Source organism: Onychomys torridus, chromosome 19, assembly GCF_903995425.1.
Source record: "Onychomys torridus chromosome 19, mOncTor1.1, whole genome shotgun sequence".
Lineage (NCBI taxonomy): Eukaryota > Metazoa > Chordata > Mammalia > Rodentia > Cricetidae > Onychomys > Onychomys torridus.
Genome location: NC_050461.1, coordinates 30,975,000 through 30,999,104, shown reverse-complemented (window position 1 = coordinate 30,999,104; position 24,105 = coordinate 30,975,000). Strand labels below are relative to the sequence as shown.

Sequence of the window (24,105 nt, the reverse complement as noted above, 5' to 3'; positions counted from 1 at the left end):
TGAGCGTGAGCATGAACACTCTCATGGGTAACGTGTGTTTACACATATGAAGCAGCTGATAGAGTCAAAGGAGGAGACACTGAAAATGATCGGTACTGGCAAAGACACACAATCCTTGGGAATTTTTAAAAATTCTTCTTTGCAAACTCCCACAGTTTTAAAACCATAAATTTCATTGAAGGTATTTTTATGCAAATATAACATTTGGAAGCTCTCTTTTAAGTCAGTAGATTTAAAAAAAACAAAAGTACATCTTAGCCTTTTCCTTATAAAATTTGAAAATAAATAATAAACGTCTAAAGAAATGTATTACACAAAAGACAGTCATAATGCTGAATATGAAGGCGTAATTCATCTGATTTGTAAATGATTTGGCTTTGTAAATTTCTGAAATCCAGATGAATAGTCAGTTGATTATAATCACCTATTGGCAAGTTATACGAGGTTTCTTATTTTCAGATTTCACACAAAATTATCTTCATGAATATGCAAATTAAACATTTAGAGGAAATACACTCCTGTGGCGCTTCCATGTTTGCTTTTTACCATTTCATTTTTGTATAGACCAATAAAATTGTCCTTTTTATTCAACCCACTAAAGCTTCCAAAAAGAGAATGTAAAAGCTCTGAAGTCATTCTGATTACCCTTCAGCCTAAGGCGTGAAGGAGGAAGAACACACAGAAACAGACCAGCATCACTTTTCATGTAGCACACAGTACAATGATAATTCAGTTGGAATACTGCTGTCATCATCAGCCATGCAAAGAACAGAGCAAAGAGAACATTTAATACAAGTAGCTCTTCTAAATTATTTACAATCCGAGTTCTTATTCCATGGAGCTGGAAAAACACCCTTATCTGTAGAAGGATTCAGTCATTTTTTTCTATACTCCTGCAAACTTCTTCCATCCCACAGCCCCTCAGGCAGTCTTCCTCTGTGGCTCAGTCAAAGCCAGTTTCGCTCACTTCCCCCTTGGAAATTCCTTGTATTCCTATACTGAGTACAGCTTTGAGTTATAAAATAAACAAGCCCAGACATAGAACTGCCTTCTTCTGTAAGCCCATAACTGAGTTAGTGCCTAGAGCAAAATCTGTTGTGGGGGTGGGGGTGGGGGAAACAGCCGTAGAGTAATTTAATGTTTTTTAAAACAGTATTTTTTATTTTTAAAATATTTTTAAGTTAGCCTACAAAGTAGTGGACTTCATTATAGCATTTTCATACAAATAGGCCATTATATTTTGTCTTATTTGCTCCCTTCCACGATAGCCCTCTTCTGCGCCTCCAGATCTTTCTGGCTGGTGCCTTTCTTTCTCATGATAGTTTTTTTTCCCCACTTTCTTGTCTGTCTTTCTCTCTTCTTGGAGATCTCTTCTAGCTCTCTCATGATGCCCATTCTAGTTTCAGGACCTACAAACACACACACAGTCATAAATTCACCCATACATATGATTTAAACTCTAGGTTCATTTAAAAAAGAAGACATACAGATGCTTTCTGAGTCTGGCTTATTTTGTTTATCATGGTGATTTTCATTTGGATCCATTTTCCTTAAAATATCACAATTTCCTCTTATAAATAGCTATGCACTGTTCCATTGTCTGGATATACTACATTTCCATTATCTGTCCAGCAGTTGATAGACATCTAAGGTGATTTCATCTTCTAACTATTTTGTATAGTAGGCTGTAAATGAGCATGGATATACAAGTATCTTGGTAGTAGGATATGGAGTCCTTTGAGATATGTCCGGAAGTGGAGTAGCTGGATTATATGCTTGTATTTTTTCACTTTTTGCAGAAATGCCACATTAATTTCTATAGTAGTTGCACATGATTACACTCCCAGCAGCAGTGAATTAAGGGTGAATTTTCCTACACAATCACCTGAATTTGTTGTTATTTGTTTTCTTGGCAATGGCTATTCTGACTGAGGAGAAATGGAATCTCACGACTAAAAGGAGGAGAAGAGAAGGGTGAGGAAGGGAATATGGAGAAAGACAACAGGCATTAAGAGCCATTTAAAGGACAATATGGAAACCTACTACTGTAGAAGCTTCTGAAAATATATACATGTATAAAAGAAGTGGAAATGGAGGTACCAAACAGTGGGGGATAAAAGCTCAAGTGGACATCTTATGCCACCAAGTGAAACCTTCATTACCAGGACTGGATCTCATTTAGTTGATTTGTTAGCCAAAGGGTTGCCAAGCGAACCCCGAAGATCTTGAAGCTTAATTTGAAATTCTGTAATGGCAAAGGATTTAAAACACTTATTTATATTTATTGGTCACTTGTATTTATTTTGAGAATAGATCATTCTGTCCAATAGCCCATTTGTTGACTAGATGATTTGGAATTTTGGTAACTAATTTTTGTAATTCCTTATGTACCACAGATAATATTCTCCTTTCTGTTGAGCTGGTGGGAAAGACATATTCCATGGTGTAGTCAGGCTGTCTCTTTACCCTGGCGATTGTTTCTTTTGATATGCAGATACTGTCCGTCATCCCATTTCTCAAATCTTGGGATTATTTCAGTTCTATTTAAAAAACAGTCCTCACCTATGTCTACTTCTTGAAGTGTTTCCCTTGTGTTTTCCCTTAGCAGTTTCAAAGTTTTAGGTCTTACATTAAAGTCTATTTGATCCATTTTGGGTCAATTTTTGTTCAGGGTAAAATATTAGCTTTCTTTTTCTTCATGTGGAAATCCAGTTTCCCCAGAACTGTTTATTGAAGACACTGTCTCTTCTTCAAGGTGTGCTTTGAGGACATTGTTGAAAAGTAGCTGTCAGTAGCTTCCTGGATTTATTTATAGGCCCTCTATCATATTCTATTGACCTACCTATCTGCTTCATATTAATTCTGCCAACTGTGAGTATGGATTATCTTTCCATCTTCTAGTGACTATCTTCATTTTCTTTCTTCAGTGTCTTAAAGTTTTGATTGTAGAACTCTTCCATGTCCTTGTTTAGTGTTATTCTTGGGCATTTTATTGGTTTGAAGCCATGCAAATGATATTTTCCCCAATTTCACACAGAACAAGTTGATTGATCTATAAAAAAGCTATTGATTTATGTAAATGAATTTTATATCCTGCTATTTTACCCCATGTGTTTATCAGGTGTAAGAATTTCCTGGTGGAATCTTTAGGGTCTTTAAGAGGTAGAATCATGTCAATAGCAAATTGCAGTAAGTTGATTTTTTTTCTCTCTTATTTGTATAACTATTTCCTCCTCCTTTTTTAGTACTCTAAGAGTTCAATCACTACAGTGAATAAAAGTTGAGAAGCACCCTTATCTCATTCTAAACTTTAGAGAACATGTTCTTAGATTTTCACTATATTCTGAATTTAGTTACAGTTTTGTCATTTATGGTCTTTATTCCTGGTTTCTTCAGGGATTTTTATCACAAAGGGATACTGAACTTTTTAGAAAGCCTATGCTGAATTTGTTGACATCATTAGGTGATTTCTTTTCTTAAGTCCACATGCTGTATTATATTTACTGACTTGTGTATGTTGAGCCAACCTCAAAACCCTGGAATGAGATAAAGTTAGTCATGGAGTATGATCTTTTTATTATGCTCTTGAGTTTGGTTTGCTAGTATTTTAATGAGAAGTTTTGCCTGCATATTCATATTGAAATTGAATTGTTAGAATTTGGCAAGGAATTCATCTAGTCATACACTTTTCTTTGTTGTGAGACTTTGTATTACTGTTCAGTCTTGTTGATTGTTACACATCTGTTTAAGTTGATTATAGCCTCTTAGTTTAATTCGGGTAGGTTATATGGTTGTGACATAGTCATGGGTAGGCATGAGCAAACATCTACTCACCCTGATAAAAAACTAGCAACAAGTCAAAGTAAAGATAGTATCAAAGTCAAACTTGGGATTACTAACAGGAGGATGGGTGAGAGGTTGTTCAGGCAGCTGCGTTCCCAAAAGCTCACCTCAGCATGGGTCACAGTATGACCCATGAAAGCTGGAAACCTGGGGCACACTCTACAACTTGCAGGCAGCTGGACAGGTTGGACTCTATCTTCTAAGCAGCTCAACTGCTCTCTGCTTCTTTCAATTACATAGGCAGATGGGAACTGAGCCTATTCTAGACAGCTCAGCTTGTCTGAATCTTTTAAATAGCTCAGCTGGTCAGAAAGTATTCTCAGAGCCTCCCTTTGTCTGAGTGTGTCTCTCAGAAGTCCTTAGTGCTTATATACACTTGGGGAAGGAGGAGCTTGGAGTATCTGGTCAATTTCAGGGACTTCCTGAAGCTGTTGAATTGTTTACTTTTTGAGTTGAAGAAGGTTACTTCCAGGACAGAATGTATCACCTCACTTTATAACATCCTGTAGATTAGTGAGTGTCCCTCAAAGATGGAAGATTTTATTCTAGAGGAAATTTCTACACAACACATGTATATCTAGGAATTTACCATTTCTTCTAATTTTCCATTTTATTCGAATATCAGTTTTCAAGGGGTTCTCTACTGAGTTTCTGTATTATATCTTGATAACATTCCCCCTCATAATCTCCAATTTTGTTAAATTGAATATTCTTGCTTTGTATTTTGATTAGTTTGGCTAGAATTAGATCATTTTAGGGTTCTTTAGGAGAGATTAGAATCAACTCTTTGGATACTTTATATATCTTTATTCTCAGTTCTTCATTCTTATACACTGCTTTAAGTTAACTTATTTAAACATAACTCAACGGCAAGGAAAGTGCCATTATGTGACATAATGTACCTATGTCTGATTAACAGGACAGCACAGTGAGAGTTATCTGGGCATACCACCACGAAGATCCCGGAGAATCTGGTCCCAAGTACCATGACTCAAATCGAGGCACAAGGAGTCTGCGGTTGCTGAACCCTGAGAAAGCCAGTGTGCTGTCTGCAGCCTCACCATACTTTGATCTGGTAAATCAAGACGTAAGTTTCTTCTTTCCTCTTCTCTTTTTTCAACAAAGAGATGAGTTAACTGGAAGTTTATGAGAGACTGTTTACTTATCTTATTAAGTTTAATGCCATGTCAACTGAATGTGACTTTTTATTTTCTTCTCCTTCTTCTTAAGACAGGTCCCCATTCCAAATAAAGGCACAACATACTGGTGCCAAATGTTTAAGATTCCTGCATTCCAGGAAAAGCATCATGTAATAAAGGTATGTGACTTTCATGTGGGCCAAATTTCATTGATGTGAATGAAGAAAAAAATTTTCATAAATTGGAAAATAGTAAAAAATATAGAAATGATTTCTAAGTATAAGGAAGTTAGTGAGAAAGAAGAAACTATTTTATCTGATCCACACAATGTTTTCAGATATTGAAAGTTTGGGTTACAGTTAGTATTTCAGGTATCTTCCAGTTTTACACATCTAAAGTAAGCAGGCAATATTGCTGTAGTAGGAATTGCTATTTTAAATAGTGTGTTTACATATTGATAAACCCTAAGCAGGAAATTGACATTTCCCACTTATGTTGTTTGAGAATATCTGCTTCATTCAAAATACTAGATGTTGTCATAAAAAAAAGACTGTGGTGTTTGCTTGAAGAAAGGAAAAAAGATAATTAGTGATTGCTACTGAATTGATGAAAATGAAAAATTGGACAAAGCTCAAAACATGGAGAAGCTCGAGTTGCCCTTGACATGTAGTTCTCTCTTCCCATTCCCAGAGACTGGGTCTCCCAAAACTTGAACATCCAACTGATGAATGAACAGACCTCTGGCTCTGGCAATTATTGGCAGTTCCAAGGAGATTGAAAATTAGGCTATATGCTCTCCAAAACCCCACAGGGCTATTACAGAATAAGGTAGAGTAAAATATCGCCAACTAAGTGAACCCTTAGAACGCCCGATGTTGCTACCTGTTGTTGGCACCCAGATTGTGTAATGAAAACAGTATGGATGTAAAAGAGGAGCACATGGCTAGATTCTGGCCTCTAGATGACACATAAGTTTAAACTGGTTCTTCCATTCATTAATATTGTATGCTTGGGTAAATGACTCTGAATATGCTGTAGCCTCAATTTTCTCTGCTGTAAACAGTCTTGATCATAACATTCCCCTACCAAGCTCAGAGCATTTAAGCTGAGATAAGGAAATTCTCATACCCTCCAGAGTGACTTATATATGTTGATTTCTAATGTATTCATCCAGTTGCCCAGATCTGTCTTTGCTTCTAGGATGCTTCACAGCTGTGTAGGGTGTGGGGAATGTATGAGTTAATAGATAGTCCCAAACATTTACAGGGTGTATTTTGCCAACAGTTGTCTTAGCAACCACACAACAGTAAATGCATTGCTTGCCTCTAAAAGAAGCCATTTTTTACTTCATGCATGTGTAAGCAGAAGGTGGATTCAAATATGTACTTAATGCAGGGCCAGAGCTCTTTACTCGTGTCAGTGAACAGAATATTCAGGAACACTGTGCACCATTTACAAGCTTCTGGCTTAAGAAACATATGTAAAACTAGGTCCCAAAATGAAAACAAACATTTCACAAAATAGGTCCTTCATTCATCTTAAACCTTGATAGATGGTAAAATCCTTAACTGCTTCCACTCACATACTTTATTCTTACCATCGTTAATGCTAAAGATTGAATTGAATGAAATAAAGAAAATCGTGTCTGTCTGTGGAATGTTAATATGGCTTTCATTTGCTTAACACCTCACTGAGAATTCTTAGGTAGCTTTTCTGTCACAAGCCTCTCAAGGTAACACACAGATAAGAGAGCCTTGAAGTAAGATACCCATTGATGCCTTTACTACATGTTTGTAGCAAGAAAAATCAATTGCATGAAAGACTCTATGCATACATATGTATACAAACACACACACACACACACACACACACACACACACACACACACACAATTGTAGTATTTGCAGTTCTACTAAAACCCAATCAATCTTTACTTTGAGTAAGACAGAGTTTGAAAGAGGGTCACCAAGTAGAAGGCCATTCCTGTCAAGTTTGTGAATGAGAAGACTTTTAGTGACAGCACTTCAAATTCTATTAATCAGTTCACAGTATCCCTCACAGGATCGATTTCTGATCTTATCTCACAGCCCCCAAAGTAAAGTTCACTTAGTTGGAGCACAATCATCCAACTAAGACAACATACAAAGAATCAAGCCCTACTGGGAACAGGGTCAAAATATTTGTGCTGTAAAAGTTGTTTACAGACCATATTTCAAAAGCTGTTTTATTTTTACTAAATGCTATAATAAAATTCTAATAAGCTTCTGACAAAAAATTCAAAGGTCTGGAACTTTCCTAGAGATATCATCTACTTTCCAGCCTCTTTGTCCTGGAAGAGATGATCTCTAATACTTTAAGGGCAATATGTAATCTTCCCATAGAAACAAAGTTTCCTGCTTTGTTTGAAAAGTCACAAGTGGGGGTGTTTCCCATTTTCCCTAGCATCTTGCCCAACAATGAAATGTGTTAACAGGGCTCCACCATGCTGGAGAGATGGCTCTACAGGTAAGGGCACTGGCTGGGAAGCCTGACAACCTGAAACACACACAGTCAAAGGGGAGAACCAACTCTCACAAGTTGTTCTTTAAGTTCTATATGTGATTTATGCATTCCTCTGTGGTGCCTGCACATGCCTCCCAAACACACACAAAATAAACAAACAAATATGTCTTGGTTAGGGTTACTATTTCTGTAATGAAACACCATGACCAAAAGCAAAGTAGAGAGGAAATGGTTTATTTGACGATGCTTCCACATCTGTTCATCATTGGAGGAAGTCAGAACAGGAATTCAAGCAGGGCAGGAACCTAGAGGCAAGTGCTGATGCAGAGGACATGGAGGAATTATTGGCTTGTACCTCATTACTTGCTCAGCCTGCTTTCTTATAGAACTCAAGACCACCATCCCAGAGGTGTCTCTACCCACGAGGGATTTAGCCCTACTACATCAATCACTAGTTAAGAAAATATTCTACAAGCCCGCCTACAGTCTGATCTTATAAAGGCATTTTCTTAATTGAAATTTCCTCCTCTCAGATGACTTGAGCCTAGTCAAGTTGATATAAACTATCCAGCACAAAATATTAAAAGAAAATTTAGGCCTTGGTCCTTCTCTGATACAAAGTACTTTTACGGAAGATAGTTTTTGGATTATCAAGTATGTGATTTATACTGAGTTTTTAAAATATTGACTATAGATTGATTTTTGTAAGATAAAAATTTCACTATAATTCAAAGAAAGTTTCTTATTTGTAGCTTAAATGTTGAGGCTATATATTTTATGGCTGTAAACAGTAACAAAACTAAACAGATAAATCATATCAGTGGCCCAATCATGAATTAATTTATGGGAGTGACTAAAGTTAATAACATTATTTAAATTTAAAATTTTAACCTTAACATGTAAAATGATTTATTATAAGGATTATGAAATGATAAGGTAAATTGATATTGAAAATTACTAAAATCACAAAATAAGTAATTTTTCTGGAGCAAGATGGGATTATAACAAAAATTATTTGTTAAAATTCTCTTATGACTTCAATATAGTGATTTTGATTTGATTATTGAAAAACAGTGGTTGAACTGTGAATTGAAACTTGGCATAATGGTATCCCTGTATTACAAGCACTCAGGAGGCTAAGGCTGGAGGAATGTCCCTTCAAGGCAAGCCTGGGTTACTTGTAAAATACTAGGACTTTAAAAATGTGTGTGTTAGATGACAGCATTTCATTCTTGCAAGTGACTGTGGAAATTGTAGAAAGTTTTTGGTAATTTCTATTAAGCCCACTCTTCTTGCTTGGGATCATCTGTTCACATCATCTGCTCCCCACACTGGTAACCCATGTTCCAGCCCATCTTGCCACAGTTCAGCGTGGGCTGCTTTATTTAGCTTTTCCACATTGTGTCCTTACCTTCAGCTTGGAATTCCTTTTAATAAATGATTTCTTCATGTGGTTTGCTCAACAGCAAAAAAAAAAAAAAAAAAAAAAAAAAAAAAATTGTCATGACAAATAACACTTAAACATGTTGCATTAGAAGCTGGAGTTAGTTGGTTTAATACAGTATCCCTTAAGGTTTTTTATCATCAGGTCATCGGGGAATTCTCTTCACGGGTAATCTGCACCTTGAATTTTTCTGTTCAAACAGGTACATCATTTTGTTGTTTTTATCTGAGTTGTTCTATTACCAATAAAGACTTGGGAGTGGAAACCTGTTAGATCAAAGAGGTGGTGAGAGCAGCGACCAGCTGGTCTATCCTTTTTTTTTTTTTTTTACCTGAGACCCAGCAAGTGCATCACTCCATAGGTCCCAGACCAAAAAAGACCTCAAATCTCTAAGTCCCTCCCTACTACTTCCTGTGCATCTCTCTATCCATCTCCCTGGTCCTCCATCCTCTCTATGGCTAATTCCTGTCAACTAGTCCCTGGCTTCGCCCCTGATCCAAGGCTAATTTTATTAACACACTCTTGGAGTTTCGCGGTGAGATCAAATATCTCACAATATCATTTAACCAACACGTATTCATTGATAGCTGGCTCTATTAGAGAAGAAAATAGTCTATGTGTAGCTCAGAATAATCATGGTTCCTGCATCTCCTCAAAGCCTGTCTTTACTGGTTTCCTACAGGGAGCCACAAGCCTTACTGAACCTGAACCCTGGCAACGTGTCTTTGGTAAAGGTGTTGGCTATTTCACATCCCAGTCTTCACTAAATGGAAACAATACCTACCTCAGGAGTTGTTAAAACTGAGAGTTAAACTAGAGTTTGGGCAGTTTGATTTTTTTTTTCTCAGCACAACATCAGACACAGAAACTCTTCATCAACCTGACTGTTGTTATTGGGCAATTTAGGTTTAGGTTTCTCCTGGAATGACTTTTCACTGAAAACTATATTTACTGAAAGCCCAAGAAAGGACAAGTGCCATGCTAAAAGTTTAACCAGAGCTGAGGTTTAAGATAGGGTTGCTTTGACTAATGATAAACTGTTTACCTTTCTCTACTAATTTCCCCTCCTAGAAATTGGGGGGTAGATATTATTAACAATGTTACTATGACAAAGGAATGAATCAAATGGGTTTAATATTTAGAACCATGACTAAACTGACACCTAGTCTGTCAAATAATACATCATTTGCAACAAACAGCTGCTAGTTTGATGAACATCTTGTTAGGTGTCTGAGTTGCTGAGAGGTTTTCCATTAGCCTTTTTAGATATTCAGGGATTTAAATAAAACCTACATAATTGAGCCTGGGAGATAACTCAGTCAGTAAAGTGCTTTCTGAGTAGGCGTGAAGAACTGAGTTTGATCTCCAGCACCCATGTAAAATGCCTGTAGTTTCAGTTCCAGAGAAACCAACATAGGAGGACCCATGGGGCTTGCTAAACAGTATAGCTGAATTTGAACTCCAGGTTCAATGCGAGAGCCATTGAGGAAGACATCCAGTGTGGACCTCTGACCTCTGCATGAACACATGCACTACACAACAACAATGAGTCCCTAGATTATCAGTCACTTCATTTCGAAAGATCACCTTGAAAAATGTGTGCTTTAGAGAATGCACTAAAAAAATGTTGAGGTAAAAGGAAACACTGTCATCTTCAATAAACCCTGGGAGGAAAATCTATGCTCTGTGTGTGTTCCTGAACAAAGCACAGTTCCTTCCATGCGATTAGACATACTTCTGAGCTTTTCGGACAATATTGCTGCTAAATCCACATGATGGATTGTGGAGAATGCTTCCTAGGAAAACATGAGCATAACTGCCATTAAAGAGGCATGAAGAGTCCTTGAAAGCTGAATACTGTATAATGATAAAGAGTTACTAGAAAGTGGATCCCCTGCCCTGGGCATATAGCTTAAATATTTGTCCTCATATCCTCTATTAAATATATGCAGCTGACCAGTTTCCCTATTGCGTTCACACTTTTCCTAAAATAAAAGGATGTTGTTGTATGGAGAACTTCATCATTAAAGCATGTCAAAAACACCAGATGTGGTAATAGGTAAACTTTTGGAGTAAATATTAGTAATCATGAGAATTTGAGCATGATTGGTATAAAATGACTTGTTTTTGTGAGCTGCAGAATCAGCTTTTTTCTCACAGGACATCTCATTCCTGTTTTCCCCCTGAAATGACATCTTAATTGATGTTGGCTTTCCTCCTCATGGAAACGGTTTTGATCTTGTTATCAGGATGTCTCCATGCTTTGCTTCCTTTTCATGTGTCCACCTCCTGTTTCATTTTCTCCTGTGGGAAACTCGATGTTTGCTATCGACTTCTGACTCAATGGTTGTTTGTGCTTTTCCCAGATCTTCTCTGATCCTGGAAGATGGTTTTTGCTCACCGCTGTCTCCCTTTCATCCCTGGCTCTTACCATAGTCCCTGGAGGCAAATCTTTGGATCTTTAGATGGATCTGTTTAACAAGTTGAGACAAATGAACTTTCACAATAAGCCTCATGTGAAAACACCTTTCACTCCTTTTAAAAACTTTGCAACACTAACTATTCTAGTAAAAGTTAATGCTGTCAATATAAAATTTCAAAAATCCACATTTTGACAATTTGTGTCACAAAGATTATTGGTGTAAGATAATTATATCCCTAATATTTAAGTAATCTGATTTTATATAAACAGGAATGTGTGTGTGTGTGTGTGTGTGTGTGTGTGTGTGTGTGTGTGTGTGTGTGTGTGTGTGTGTGTGTGTGTGAAGAAAGAGATGAAAGGACTAGAGTATTTACTATGGCTAAACCTAAAAGTTTGGATGGAAAGATGTTAGCAGCAACACCAGCCCTGCTTATGTGACTCGAAGTAGCACATAAGTATTTTTGATATGAGTGCTCGGTTTTAAAGACTTTGCTCTGTATCCTCTATGTCACAGATCTATGTATATGTCATAGATACATCTGTGTCACAGCTACATTGGGGATTTGTCTAGCTACCTGGGTGTTCTTCATGGTCACACAGAGTACAAGTTATTGAGTTCACTCTGAAAGCATGTCTGTTCGTGAGCATGATTTATTGCTCTGCTGCTAATTAGCTTTCCGACCCTAGAGAAAACACTTAACCTTGCCTGCTCCTCAAATTCCTCCCCAGTCAGATAAAGAGATTTGACCAGATGATCTCAATTGGCTCTTTCTGGTTCTAAATATCTATGACTTGCTGAAAACAAAAGCTGAAGTCTGTGTGGGAGACCAGATGTCCCGTGGTCTGAGATTCCCATACTCTGGCTTCTCACAACCCTGCAGCAGTCCAGAGTGCAAATGCCTCCCCCTGAAGTTAAAAGACCTTGTAGGGGTTCCTTTACCATAGATTTTGATGTATCTCAATCCTCTCCTGGGCATTCCACCAGAAGACTCTGGGAAGTGTAGACACAATTGTGGCAGTCTAGTATGTTAACAGAAAGACTCAATTTGTAAAAAAGAGATCAGGAGACTTCATTCTGTCTGGGCTATCAACTGTTCACCTTTTAATCCTCATACCTATAACTTACTGAACTTGCTGCTATTATTATTCAATGACTACTTCATTTCTATAACAATTTCTTATGAACATATAAAGGTTTTACATTAAATGAAACAATGAAATCACACACATTTACAGTCTCTATTATGTACTGGCTCAAGCAGAGTCTTTGATTCAAATCTTGGCTCCTTAGCCACTAGATGTTGATCCCAGGCAAGTTACTTCACTTCTTTAAGTCTTAGGCTACCTTTTACAAACAGGGCTAGTAAAAGAGCTTGTCTCAATTGTTGGTTGTCATTATCAAATGAGTGTTTACATGTCTCACATAGATTGGCTTAATACGGGCTAAGTCATGTTACCAATTTACCATGGTTTTCAAACCTCTTAAATCTTCGGATAAGACAGAGGCAAGGCTTTCCTGAAATGGGCTGGAACAGTTCACAGTGACTGCATCCTGATTCTGCTTTTCATTAGCTAAGTGCCCTTGGGCAAGGTAAACTATCAGAGCTTGCCTCTTCAGTCGTAAAGTAGGAAAAGTCATTCTCAGTGAAGATTAAATAAAGACAAGTGAAACCACCTGTTGCATAACAAGCTCGTAACTGCTTGTTTTCTTCCCTCGAAGGGGATTATAGCGATGGGATGACAAAAACTGACTTCTAGTATTTTCTCATAGGCTGCACAGAGGACAGGGTAGGCAGTAAGTCATTATTTTATTTTGAAAGAAAGATTCCCGACGAGTTAGATTTCATTGCTTGCTCCCATTACTCTAAGCCAAGTGAAATGTAAGCTACTCTCCCCTACTCTTGTCTAAGTAAGGACAAAATCCAGCTGGTGACTCTCCTCTGGGACATTCTTGGACATTCTTAGCTCTCCCATTAGTCTTGCATATGCTGACTTTAAATAATGACATTTTCGACAGACATTGGATACTTATTTTCCTCGGTTCATGTTCTACCACCTATCTAGTGGATCTATTTCAGGTAGTGCCAGAGGTTGGATGAAAACATGATAAAGCATTGGCACATATAATGGAAGTTAATGTCTGTAAAATTGGCAAAAGACTCTATCATCACTTTTATGGATAGAGCACAAAAATTTATATTGAATTCTAGGTATGGGTGGTCCAGCCAGATTAGTAGATGTTGGTGATATTGAGATATGAATGACTACCTTGACACAAGGAAGTATTTAGGTAAAACCTTTGCTTATTTTTGCTACTTAGATATATCATCTCATCAGGATTTCATATTTCCTTACAAGACAAACTCACTTTCTACAACTTTCTGGTGTCAGGCAAGGTCAAAGTAACATAGTCAACAATGTACAATGCATATGAAACAGAGCCAAGATTTGAGCATAGATCCTCAGTGAAAAACTAACAGACCTTTCTCTGTATAGTCTTACTAACTCATGCCTTTTGACTCCAAATCCCTGGCCCCAACATACACAAGATATTTGTATTACAATGAAAAAAAAAGATCCATGTGGGGAATGTCTGATAGCACACATTCAGCCCAAGTTTTTTCAGTAGACTTCTCAGAGCTCAGGCTAGTTTAGTTTCTGTTATTGACAGCTTTACTGAGACATATGGTATATAAAGAACTGTACATGTTTAATGTGCCCTATTTGATGAGCTTGAACACATGTAAATCCCCCTGACCTTATTTCCAAAGCCAAGGTAAAAGACATTTTCACCACTTCCCAAAGTTTGCTAATGTTGCTTTCCTTTTGTTGAAGTAAGAACACTTAACATGAGTTGTGGCATTTTAACAAACTTTGAAGTATACAGAACCATATTGGGCAAGGATGCTTTTAAGTTCCATAGAATGTAAACATATTTCTCAGGCTACATAAGGTGATCCCAACCAGAAACTTCAGAAACTTCAGCTTAAAGATCCTGGGAACTGGCAGACATTGTGTGGCATCTGAGTACACAGAGGCCTGGAGTTTCAATGCTCCACATGAAAACTACCAATGATTAATGATACATATAAAGCTTCGTGAATGATTTAGGAAGTTGTTTAAGTTTAGAGTTAAGATATTTAGACTAAAGATTATACATATGGCTATAGAAAGGGACAGAATGTTGAATCTGAGATGATGCTGGGGGAAAAGAATTAGCAATAATTTAAATGACAAGAAGGTGATGAGCTCTAATCTTATTGGGCATACACTGTAGCATAAGGTCCTTGGAAACAAGTCTGCAGCTTTTTGGCTGAGTTAAAAGTCTTCCTCAGAAATGAAAATAATGATAATGGGCCATTTTATTCCCATCCTGACAGTGGTTTATATAAAGTGACCCCTGAGATGAAATACTAAAATTTGCGTATGGCCTTATAAACCCCTGTAGTACTTGTAAACCAAGAAAAGGACACACTGGGAAGAAAGCTGGGAAAACTGACATCTCAGAGTTGCCTAAGAACCACTGGGATCCTAGATTCTAATCCTACCCCAACCACAGGCCACTTGAAAACCAATACCATGGTGCCTCTAGGAGATGAAATTCATGTTACCCAAAACACTGTAAATCTGTGATGTTGAGAAGTGGTTCCACGTTATTATTAATCCTTAAGAATGGTGTGCCTTCATTCACTAAGTAGTGTAATTGGCAAACCTGGGCATTTATAAATACCTACATTTGTAAGTGCTTCTTTACATATTTTGTAAATTATGTTGTAATACAAAATTATCTTAAAATTACAAAAGTAATGCAGATAACTTTTGTGTGTTCCTAAAACAGATTATATTACAATCTTCAGTGTAAATAATCATATTAGTATACATCATACCCAACTGATGTCAAATTATTATAGATTTTATAGTTGGAAATTTTAACAATTAGTAAAAATTAGTAAAAAAAACTGACTTTTAATAAGTGAGATATTTGAAATTCAAGTTTGTTCATGAATTGACTATATTTCACAACTTTGTAAATTACATTCTCAAAGCTGAATTGAGACACTATTAAGGTTATTTACTCACCAAAAAGTCAAAATAAAAGCTTAATAATATAACTATTTTAGAAAGGGGAAATCACACCAAATTTAAAAACCTTATGGATACATCTTGCTCTTTTGAGTAACTATTGCTCTGCTTAGTTCATATCCTTAGGGGACAGCTTAAAAATCATTTAAGTTAGACCTTTATGGATGGTGCCAACTCCTGTGTGAAGGGGTGATTGTTGATGTTGTTGGGAAAAGTTCCCCAACTAACCCTGATGCCAGCCTACTCTTTGAGAATTACTGTTTTGTACTTATTTAAAATTCTCAGATGGCACTTGTTATATTAATATTTTCTAGCACTCAGTAAGGTGTGTTTCATAGTAACACTAAGAGTCCATTTTATAGTAGTAAAATGGAAGGTTGAGCACATGTTGAACATCTACTATCAGAATGCTGTAGTCTGCTGGTCAAGGGGAACTCAGGTGGCCGCACTTGATGCTCTTGGAGGGGGCCCAGGTTTTATTTCCAGTATCCACATGGTGGCTCACAATGCCATCTAACTTCAGCTTAGGGGATCCAGTGCTATTGTCTGCCCTCTGTGGGATGGCACACACATGGGATGATGAAGGAAATATGAACTCAGGCAGGCACAGACATACACATAGCAATATTAAAAACAAATCTTATAATTCTATGGTATTGGCATCATTTATTCCTTGGTGTATTGTATATTTATTTGCAGAAATAGAGAAGCTGGAAACCCAGCTGCTTCCTGGAGCCACAGCTGCACTCCATTATAAAACCTGAGCCACTTCAGAGCTCGAGGATGCTTTTGTTCATGAAGAAAAAAGTCTTATGTTCTAGTGAAAATGATGTACTGACATTATGTGGAGACAGTAATGTTTATAATGTAATTATATTCTAGAAACAATACTGAAGGCTGCCTAGCAGACTTTTAAGAGGTGAATTTCTTTAAATCATTTCATCACACAAAAATCTCACCAAATCTTAGAGAAACTGTTTCATCACTGAAACCAAATTCTCACTGAATCACTGTATCTGTATTTTAAATGTTAAGTAAAAGCAAGACTAAATAAATAACTTCTTTTGGTTTTTTGAGACAGGGTTTCTCTGTATCGCCCCTGGCTATCCTAGAACTAGCTCTGTAAACCAGGTTGGCTTTGAACTCAGAACTCAGAGATATTCTTGACTCTGCCTCCCAAGAGTGGGGATTAAAAGTGTATACCACCATCACCTGGCAATAGCTTTTAGCATGTGCTTGATATCTATAGTTTCTCAGCTTGAAGAAGCCCTGAAATATATGCAACATTAATTAACAGTACAATCTAGATACATGCTTACTAGCCCAGTACATATCTCAACTACCAGAACCATGTTTTCATCTGACACCTTTAAATTGCAAGGGATAAGTGAGTGCCTATGGAGTGTCTACTTCAGACAGTATTCAGTGCCCTGTCTTTTTATCCATAAAAGTCATGTAATGTAATAGCCATCTACATGAAGGAACTCATAGCTCCTATAAGGAGAAAATGTACATATTCAGAAGTTAAGAGAGCCCATACATACAACTAACTAGTAGACCTTTGTGCTCAACTTCATGGTAGAAGAAGTAAAAGAAGAAGAGCAATAGAGTTTGAATACTGTAAAATAGACATTTCCTGTCCTGCCCTCCAATTCCCAAATAACCACTCAGAGGCTTATGTTACTTATAAATGATCAGCTGAATGCTCAGGCTTATTACTAACTAGCTCTTACATTTAAATTAACCCATTTCTATTGATCTATATATTGCCACGTGGCTCCTGACTTTACTTGTCCTCTAGCATCTTGCTTTTTTTGGGCAACTGACTCACATCTCTCTGATTTTGCTGTTCTTTCCCAGTCCTGAGTTTGATTGTCCTGCCTAACTTTATCCTGCCTTGCTATTGGCCAGTCAGCTTTATTATTAACCAATGAGAGTAGTACATATTCACAACATACAGAAGGATTATTCCATAGCAGGGTACAGTTCTATGTCCTATGGAAACACTAATTTGGAGATGATACAAAGGAGACAGACTTCAAGTAGGAAGAAGTGGTGATATACTGTGAATGACTAGAAGCAAGCTGTCTGGGACAGACTTGGTATCAACATAAAATCATAAGTTTCAAGACTCACTGAGAGCTCTTGTCCATCCTCACATAAAAACCCACAAAGGAGACAATGTCACCTCATTTCACAGGTGGGAAACTGTAGCCCAACAAGTTAAGTAACTTGCCTGTGGCTGATCGTTCTCCTCTTGGATTCCTCTCCCTTGAGGAAGACTGTCATTGTAAAAGCAACTGTGAACAGCACTGTGGCTGCTTTAGCCTTAAGTAGGACTTCTGTATCTGTAGAAAACAGCACCTGTTGCCTAAAACCTAAGGCCTTTGCTTTGTCCTTAGCATTCTGAAACATTACACATCAATATGGAGGAAGCTCCATTTGGTTCCACATGTGGCAAAGAAGCATTGATGCTATAACCAGCATCTGCTTGTACCAGAGCCAAGGAGCAAGCAGCTGCTGGCTAAGTTTCAGATTCTTAGTCTAAATATGTCAAATTTGAATGCACAGTGAATTCTTGTCAGGGAAGCCACATTTTTTTTTTTTTTTAATCATCGAATGCCCTAACCGTGCAAGACAAAATTGTAAAATATTGAAAGGGGCTGCATACTGTGGCCTTTCATACCTAAATGGAATTACAAATTTTTGTTTTGAATGATATCATTGTGTGAGTTTCACAACTTCATTTAGTGTTAAAATTTTGGCAAATTGCATCATACTTTCCATAACAGATATCAAGGCTACCCTGTAATCACATGCACATGCATATAACTATCAGAAGTGAAGCTGTGACTGTTCCTAAGATTCGGGTAATAGCCCTTCGATTCTCATGGAAATGAAGGGATCTTCTTTGGCTATTACAACTTGAGTTTATTGGAGTAATGTCTGTTCCCATCTCAGTCTTGTTCACCCTTTCATAACAGTTTAAATATGTACGATACCTGTGGGCTTCTGTGCAGAAGATGTTTGTATAATTCAGCTTTCTGTTTTATTGACATGCGAACCTAAAATGATGCCAAGGTGATTTATTTATTTGCTTTTTGTCCAACATTTAAGAAAAAATATTGCTTTAACCAGACATGCTGGTGTACTTCTATAACCTTGGCACTCTGGAGGCTGAGGCAAGAGGATCATGAGTTTGAAAGCAGCCCTTGATATTGTAGCAAATCTCTGTCTCAAAAAAGAAAAAGAAAATTTATCATGTTAAAGACACCTATCTGAAATATACATTTGATTCTCTTAAATATTAAACCCTCCATGTATTTTTTTTTCATTTCACGCGTGTATAACTGTGTGGTATATGTACACATGTGCATGTACGTTTCCGTGTGTGTGTGTTTGTGTGTGTGTGTGTGTGTGCCCTTGGTATATGGAAGCTTGAGGTTGGCTTCAGGAATCTTCTTTGGCCATTCTCCCTCCTTATCCTTTGAGTTGAAACATCAGCCTTCGAGCTAACCCATACAGTTATCTCTCAAGCCAGTATACTTCAGGGGTGCCCTGTTTCTGCCTTCTTAGGCTGGAGTTACAAATGAAGCCCATGCCTACTTATGTTTGCATGGATTCTGGGGATCTGAACTTCGGCCATCCTGCTTTTGCATCAAGTACTTCAACTGCTAAACCATATCCCCAGTCCCTTTCATCTTTTTTCTATAATCACTTCCACTATGAAACTGGTTATTATATCCAAAGTAGTTGATTTTTGACCCATGACTTCAAGGTAAAATTCATCCCTTTTCGGGGGAAGTTCAACACAAGTTTCTTATCACGGCAGTGGCTGCAACAGCCCATGGGGGCAAAGCGCCATTGTGCTTTTCCTTTAACAGTCATGACCATGATATTAGTGTGCATATCCATACATAAATGCAAATGCATAAAAAGGGCTGAGTTTTAGAGAATACACACTTATGATTGCTCATTGTATCCTTAGACACTGTTTTACTTAACCACCAGGAATTTTCCAAAAGAACAAAGCAAAGCTCAGATATGATAGGCATCTTTTCCCAAGTCACAGAGATGGAGGCAGGATAGGAAGACTGTCAGAGTTTAATACTCAGGTCTCCTTATATTCATACTTCTATCCATAGGTAATATGAGCATAATGAACCCCAAGAACTGAATCTGTTTAATTTTATTTAGTTTAGCTGAGGTTGAAGGGCCTTGACTTGCAGCTCACAGAGATGGCTTAAAATGCTTGCCCTACCCTTGACCTTCAGTAACTTCTCTGAGTCTTGGTTTCTGTATTGGCAAAACAAGTATGACACCTGTTTACAAGATGATCTTGGAACTTGTTTGAAAATCCTTAGAGAGCACCCGAGGCTGATAGATGGAATACTGTCACCTTTGTTCCTCTGACAGTCTAAACTAGCAGTCTGCTTTTGTCAGCATTTTATCTCATGGTTGTTAAAAGTGAAGAAGTCTAGTGAGAGAAAGAAAAAAACAAAACAAAACTTCCTCAACCTGTTAATTAGACTAGGATTTAAATTTAAGTCATACATTGCTGTTACTTGCTCATCTGTGTCTCTTTTTTAACATGTGAAATTTAAAAGAATTTCCAGATGATATACATATATATGGAATATTTATAGTCTTTTCTACTGGGTCATCTTTTAATAACCTACAATTAAAGAATTTTCAGAGCTTTTGAAAAAGCTCTAATTGCTTGGGTGTAATTATCCAATAATTCAAAGCAGTCGGAATTTCGCTTTGATTTCATTGACTGTTTCGAGACATTTCAGACTAGAAAATTGAAATGTATTTGTTTACAGCTGATGGATTCCATAAGATGTGTCAATTCCTTTATGTCTTGGAATTCAGTATTTTGACTATCTTTGCTTTTCATTCCTCCATTCTAAACATTAGAGATGACTGCCAACACACTTTATTGGGGAAGCTCTCTCCTGGGATAGGTTTGGTTTGTAAGATTTACAACCAAACTAAACTTACGAGATCAGAGAACTAAGCTCATCTTTGTTAACGATAAACAGGGAATGGCAGTTCTCTGAGAAATGTTTTCCACTTATATAGCTATTAAAATTTTCCAACAGTTTGGTGATGTGGTCACATATTTCCAAATACTATTGACTGAGGTGCCAAAAGTTAGCATTTATGAAATAATTTATATCTTCAGCTTGAGTTAATAATGGGAAATCTTCCCCATGTCACACCGTGTTCTCCTGCATTGGCCTTTGAAGGTCTTGAAAAGAGGTCAAAGCAATCTTACTCTGATCACTCCCCACTGGAAGGATGAATGAGCATGTCCTCAGCTCTTAATTCAGTACTCTATTTTCCAGCCTGAGAATACTCTCTGCTTGGGCTTGCTTCATCTCCAACGCAATGATAACTTGTTTTTATTTTAATTCCTCAAATATTTTCCAGTTTGTGTTTTAATTTCATTAATTTAATACAAAAAGCTTGCAAACAAAAGAATAACACACCAAAATTAACCAAATCCAAAGTCTATATACTTGTTAAAACAAGTAAGTGTGAGAAGCATTTAAAAAAAATTAGTGAGGTCTTTCTCCTGTTTCCACTTCCAGGAGGAAATTGACCAATGATAACATGTGTGTGTATTCTTTATAATTTTATACTCAAAGAAATACTTACAATATTATCCGGATTTTTATTGGTTTAATTCCCATTTTTTTTTGTAAAGTTACTTTGAAATTTGAATAAAATTACCACACTTTTATTTATTTATTTATTTATTTATTTATTTACTTACTTACTTACTTACTTACTTACTTACTTACTTACTTACTTACTTACTGTATTTTATGTGCATTGGTGTTTTCCTGCGCATATGTCTGTAGGGGTGTCATATCTCCTGGAACTGGAGTTACAGAGAGTTGTAAGTTGCCATGTAGGTGCTGGAAATTGAACCCAGGTTTGGAACAATAGCCAGTGCTCTTAACTGTTGAGCCATCTCTCCAGCTCCACCCTTCTTTTTTACAGATTAAAATATAACAGCTTTTACTTCCTAACTTATTCCTCTATTCTTTTTAAGTCGTGTTTCTGGAATCATCTCTCCCTGACAAACGGTCAAAGTGACCTGAGTTTCTTGCTGTTATAAGCATAACCTTAAGCATTGATCGTTTCATTTCTGTAGGTTGGACTACAAGATGCACTGGGTCAAGGGTGTAGACATTATGCATTTAAATATACTTATCAGGTCAGGTTCTAACACATCTCTCACATTTCCAGCAGGACGTGAGACTCTCTTCTCTGTTGTTCAAATCTTAGGTGGTCTTTTAATAAAAAAAACCAGAGCCAGATATCAGGATGAAAGCTGAAAGATCAGAGAAGTACAGCAAGCCACAGCCACCATCTATTACCTCACCAACTCCACAAATCTTCTGACTGAAATCCTGAGTCTTCACCTGAAATGGTCTCAGCTGAACGGCTTTAGCTCCTATTTCCTCATGTTTTATATACCTTTCTCCACCCTACCATCACTTCCTGAGATTAAAGTTGTGAGCCACCACTGCCTGGCTCTGTTCCCAGTGTGGCCTTGAACTCACAGAGATCTAGATGGATCTCTGCCTCCTGAGTGATAGGATTAAGGGTGTGTGCCATCACTGCCTGGCCTCTATGTCTAATCTGATCCTCAGGCAAGCTTTATTGGGGTACACAATATATCACCACATCCTTTTATCACTGAGTATGTTGGTCATTGCCAAATGATGGCTAAAAACATGGATAGCTGTAAGGGATGTTCAGAAAACATCCTTCTGTCAGAAGCTTAAGTTTTAAGGGGCTCCAACTTCATTTTCTCAGACTTGGGATTTAGAAGATTAGAAAGACATGGCCAAAGGCATAGAGGAAAAGGTAGTTTGGGGAGTATTTGAAGGGTTTGTAAAAGGACCAGAAAGATAATGCATGATAGGCCATAAAATAAAGTCTGTATTTTAGGGTGGGGGTGAGAGAGAGGTGTATGTGTGTGTTTCTCTCCCCACCTCTTCCCCTCTCTGTACATGTATGAGTGTGTTGCATGTAAATGTGTGGGCATATGTATCCCCATGCATACATACAGAGCATTGGAGGTCTTCTATAGCTCTCTGCTTATTGCCTTGAGACAGGGTCTCTTACTGAGCCAGACACATAACCTTTTGGGGGATCTGTTAGTATCTGCCTGTTGCTGTCTTCCAATGCTGGGTCTATAAGCACACTCAGGCATGTCTCGCTTTTTAGATGGAGCATGGGATTCAAATTCATACCCTCATGCTTGCAGAACAAGCACATTTAACCCCTGAGACATCTCCCCAGTCTCTGAAATGAGTTTTTCTGGAGCAAAAACCAAGCACATCTGTGTGAGCACATGTGTACAAACATGAGACTGTGGAGGAAAAGTTCAGCAAGCAGAATCCATCGGTTTTCCACCTGATTTTTTGAGAAAGGGTCTTTCACTGAACCTGGAGCTCAAAGACTTGTCCAGACTGCCAGGCCAGCAAGACTGGGACTCCTCCTGCCTGCTTTCCAAGTATTGGGATGATGGGTGTGGCATGTGTTCCTGCACCCAGTCTTTTCTTGGGTACCGTGCAGTAAACTGGGGTCCTCATACTTAGTAGTCAAGCACGTTCCCTACTGAGTCATTTCCCTAGCCAGAACTACTGTGTTTGGACTGAGAAATGGAGTGATGTGCTGTAGACTTTAGAGTTCGGATCTCCAGTTCTAGGAGTTCAGCCAGAGGTATCAGGACAGGGCAGGGTTAGAGGAAGGAAGCAGCCTTGAGGACCAGGAGAGATGCCCAGGAGAGCTGTTGGAGAGGAGGAGGCTGGTGTATCACTTCATTCAGTGTTAGGTGATAGGGTTGTAATGAACATCTAAAATGAAGTCATGGTTTGAAGGGGATAAGGGACGGTAACTTCTTTCTTAGAATGATGGCTATAACTCAATTCATCAGCTCCCCAGATCTCTTCCTCCTCTGCCAACAAAAGAGACCAACCGCATTTCTAAGACTGGAAACCTTTTCTTTGAGCACCTAAGGAGACTCTGAGTTGCAAACTTTAAATGGACTGTGGCTTTTATCTGCCTGGGAAAATACCCGAATATAGAATAAATCACCCATTTTATTAGGTTTCATTTGTAACTGGATCCAGTTCTCAATGCAATTTCTATGGCTCACACTCTAAGAATATTTGAATTCTGGCAAAGCCATTACATTTGCTTTATTTAAAAAGGAGGCGATATGTTTAGGGGAAAAAAGATTAGATCTATTGAGACTAATGAACTCAAGTTTGTGCTTGAGACTCATAGTGATAAGTGGGTTTATCACTGGAAGTACCTGGAGGGAATGCAGAAATTTGCTGGATTCAGTGGGGGTGATGAGGGATTAAATAAACATTACAAAGTGTGAATTCACTTCAGGAAGTTGCTATGTGAGGAATGCTAAAAATACTTTCTCTATGCACTAGTTTATTAACTATAATGCAAGCAAACAACTGCAAAGACTAATAAGACATTTGCCATGCTCTCAGAACATTGACATCTATGGGAAAAGACTAATATTCGCATACCTGAAAAGCAGCAGGACCCCTAAATGCTTTGAGAAGGCAAATTCAGTGTGGGCCTTTTTATGAAGACAGACAGACTTACTAGAGTGGGAATTGACTATC

General features: G+C 37.7%; 1 protein-coding gene across 1 annotated transcript in view; it reads left to right on the top strand.

The window, feature by feature from the left end:
- The window catches only part of Moxd1 (monooxygenase DBH like 1), an 84,023-nt gene that overhangs the window by 21,060 nt on the left and 38,858 nt on the right, over window positions 1-24,105 (top strand). Inside the window, 2 exon segments of the mRNA XM_036168969.1 lie at window positions 4,763-4,930; window positions 5,078-5,161. Coding sequence (XP_036024862.1) covers window positions 4,763-4,930; window positions 5,078-5,161 — 252 coding nt within the window.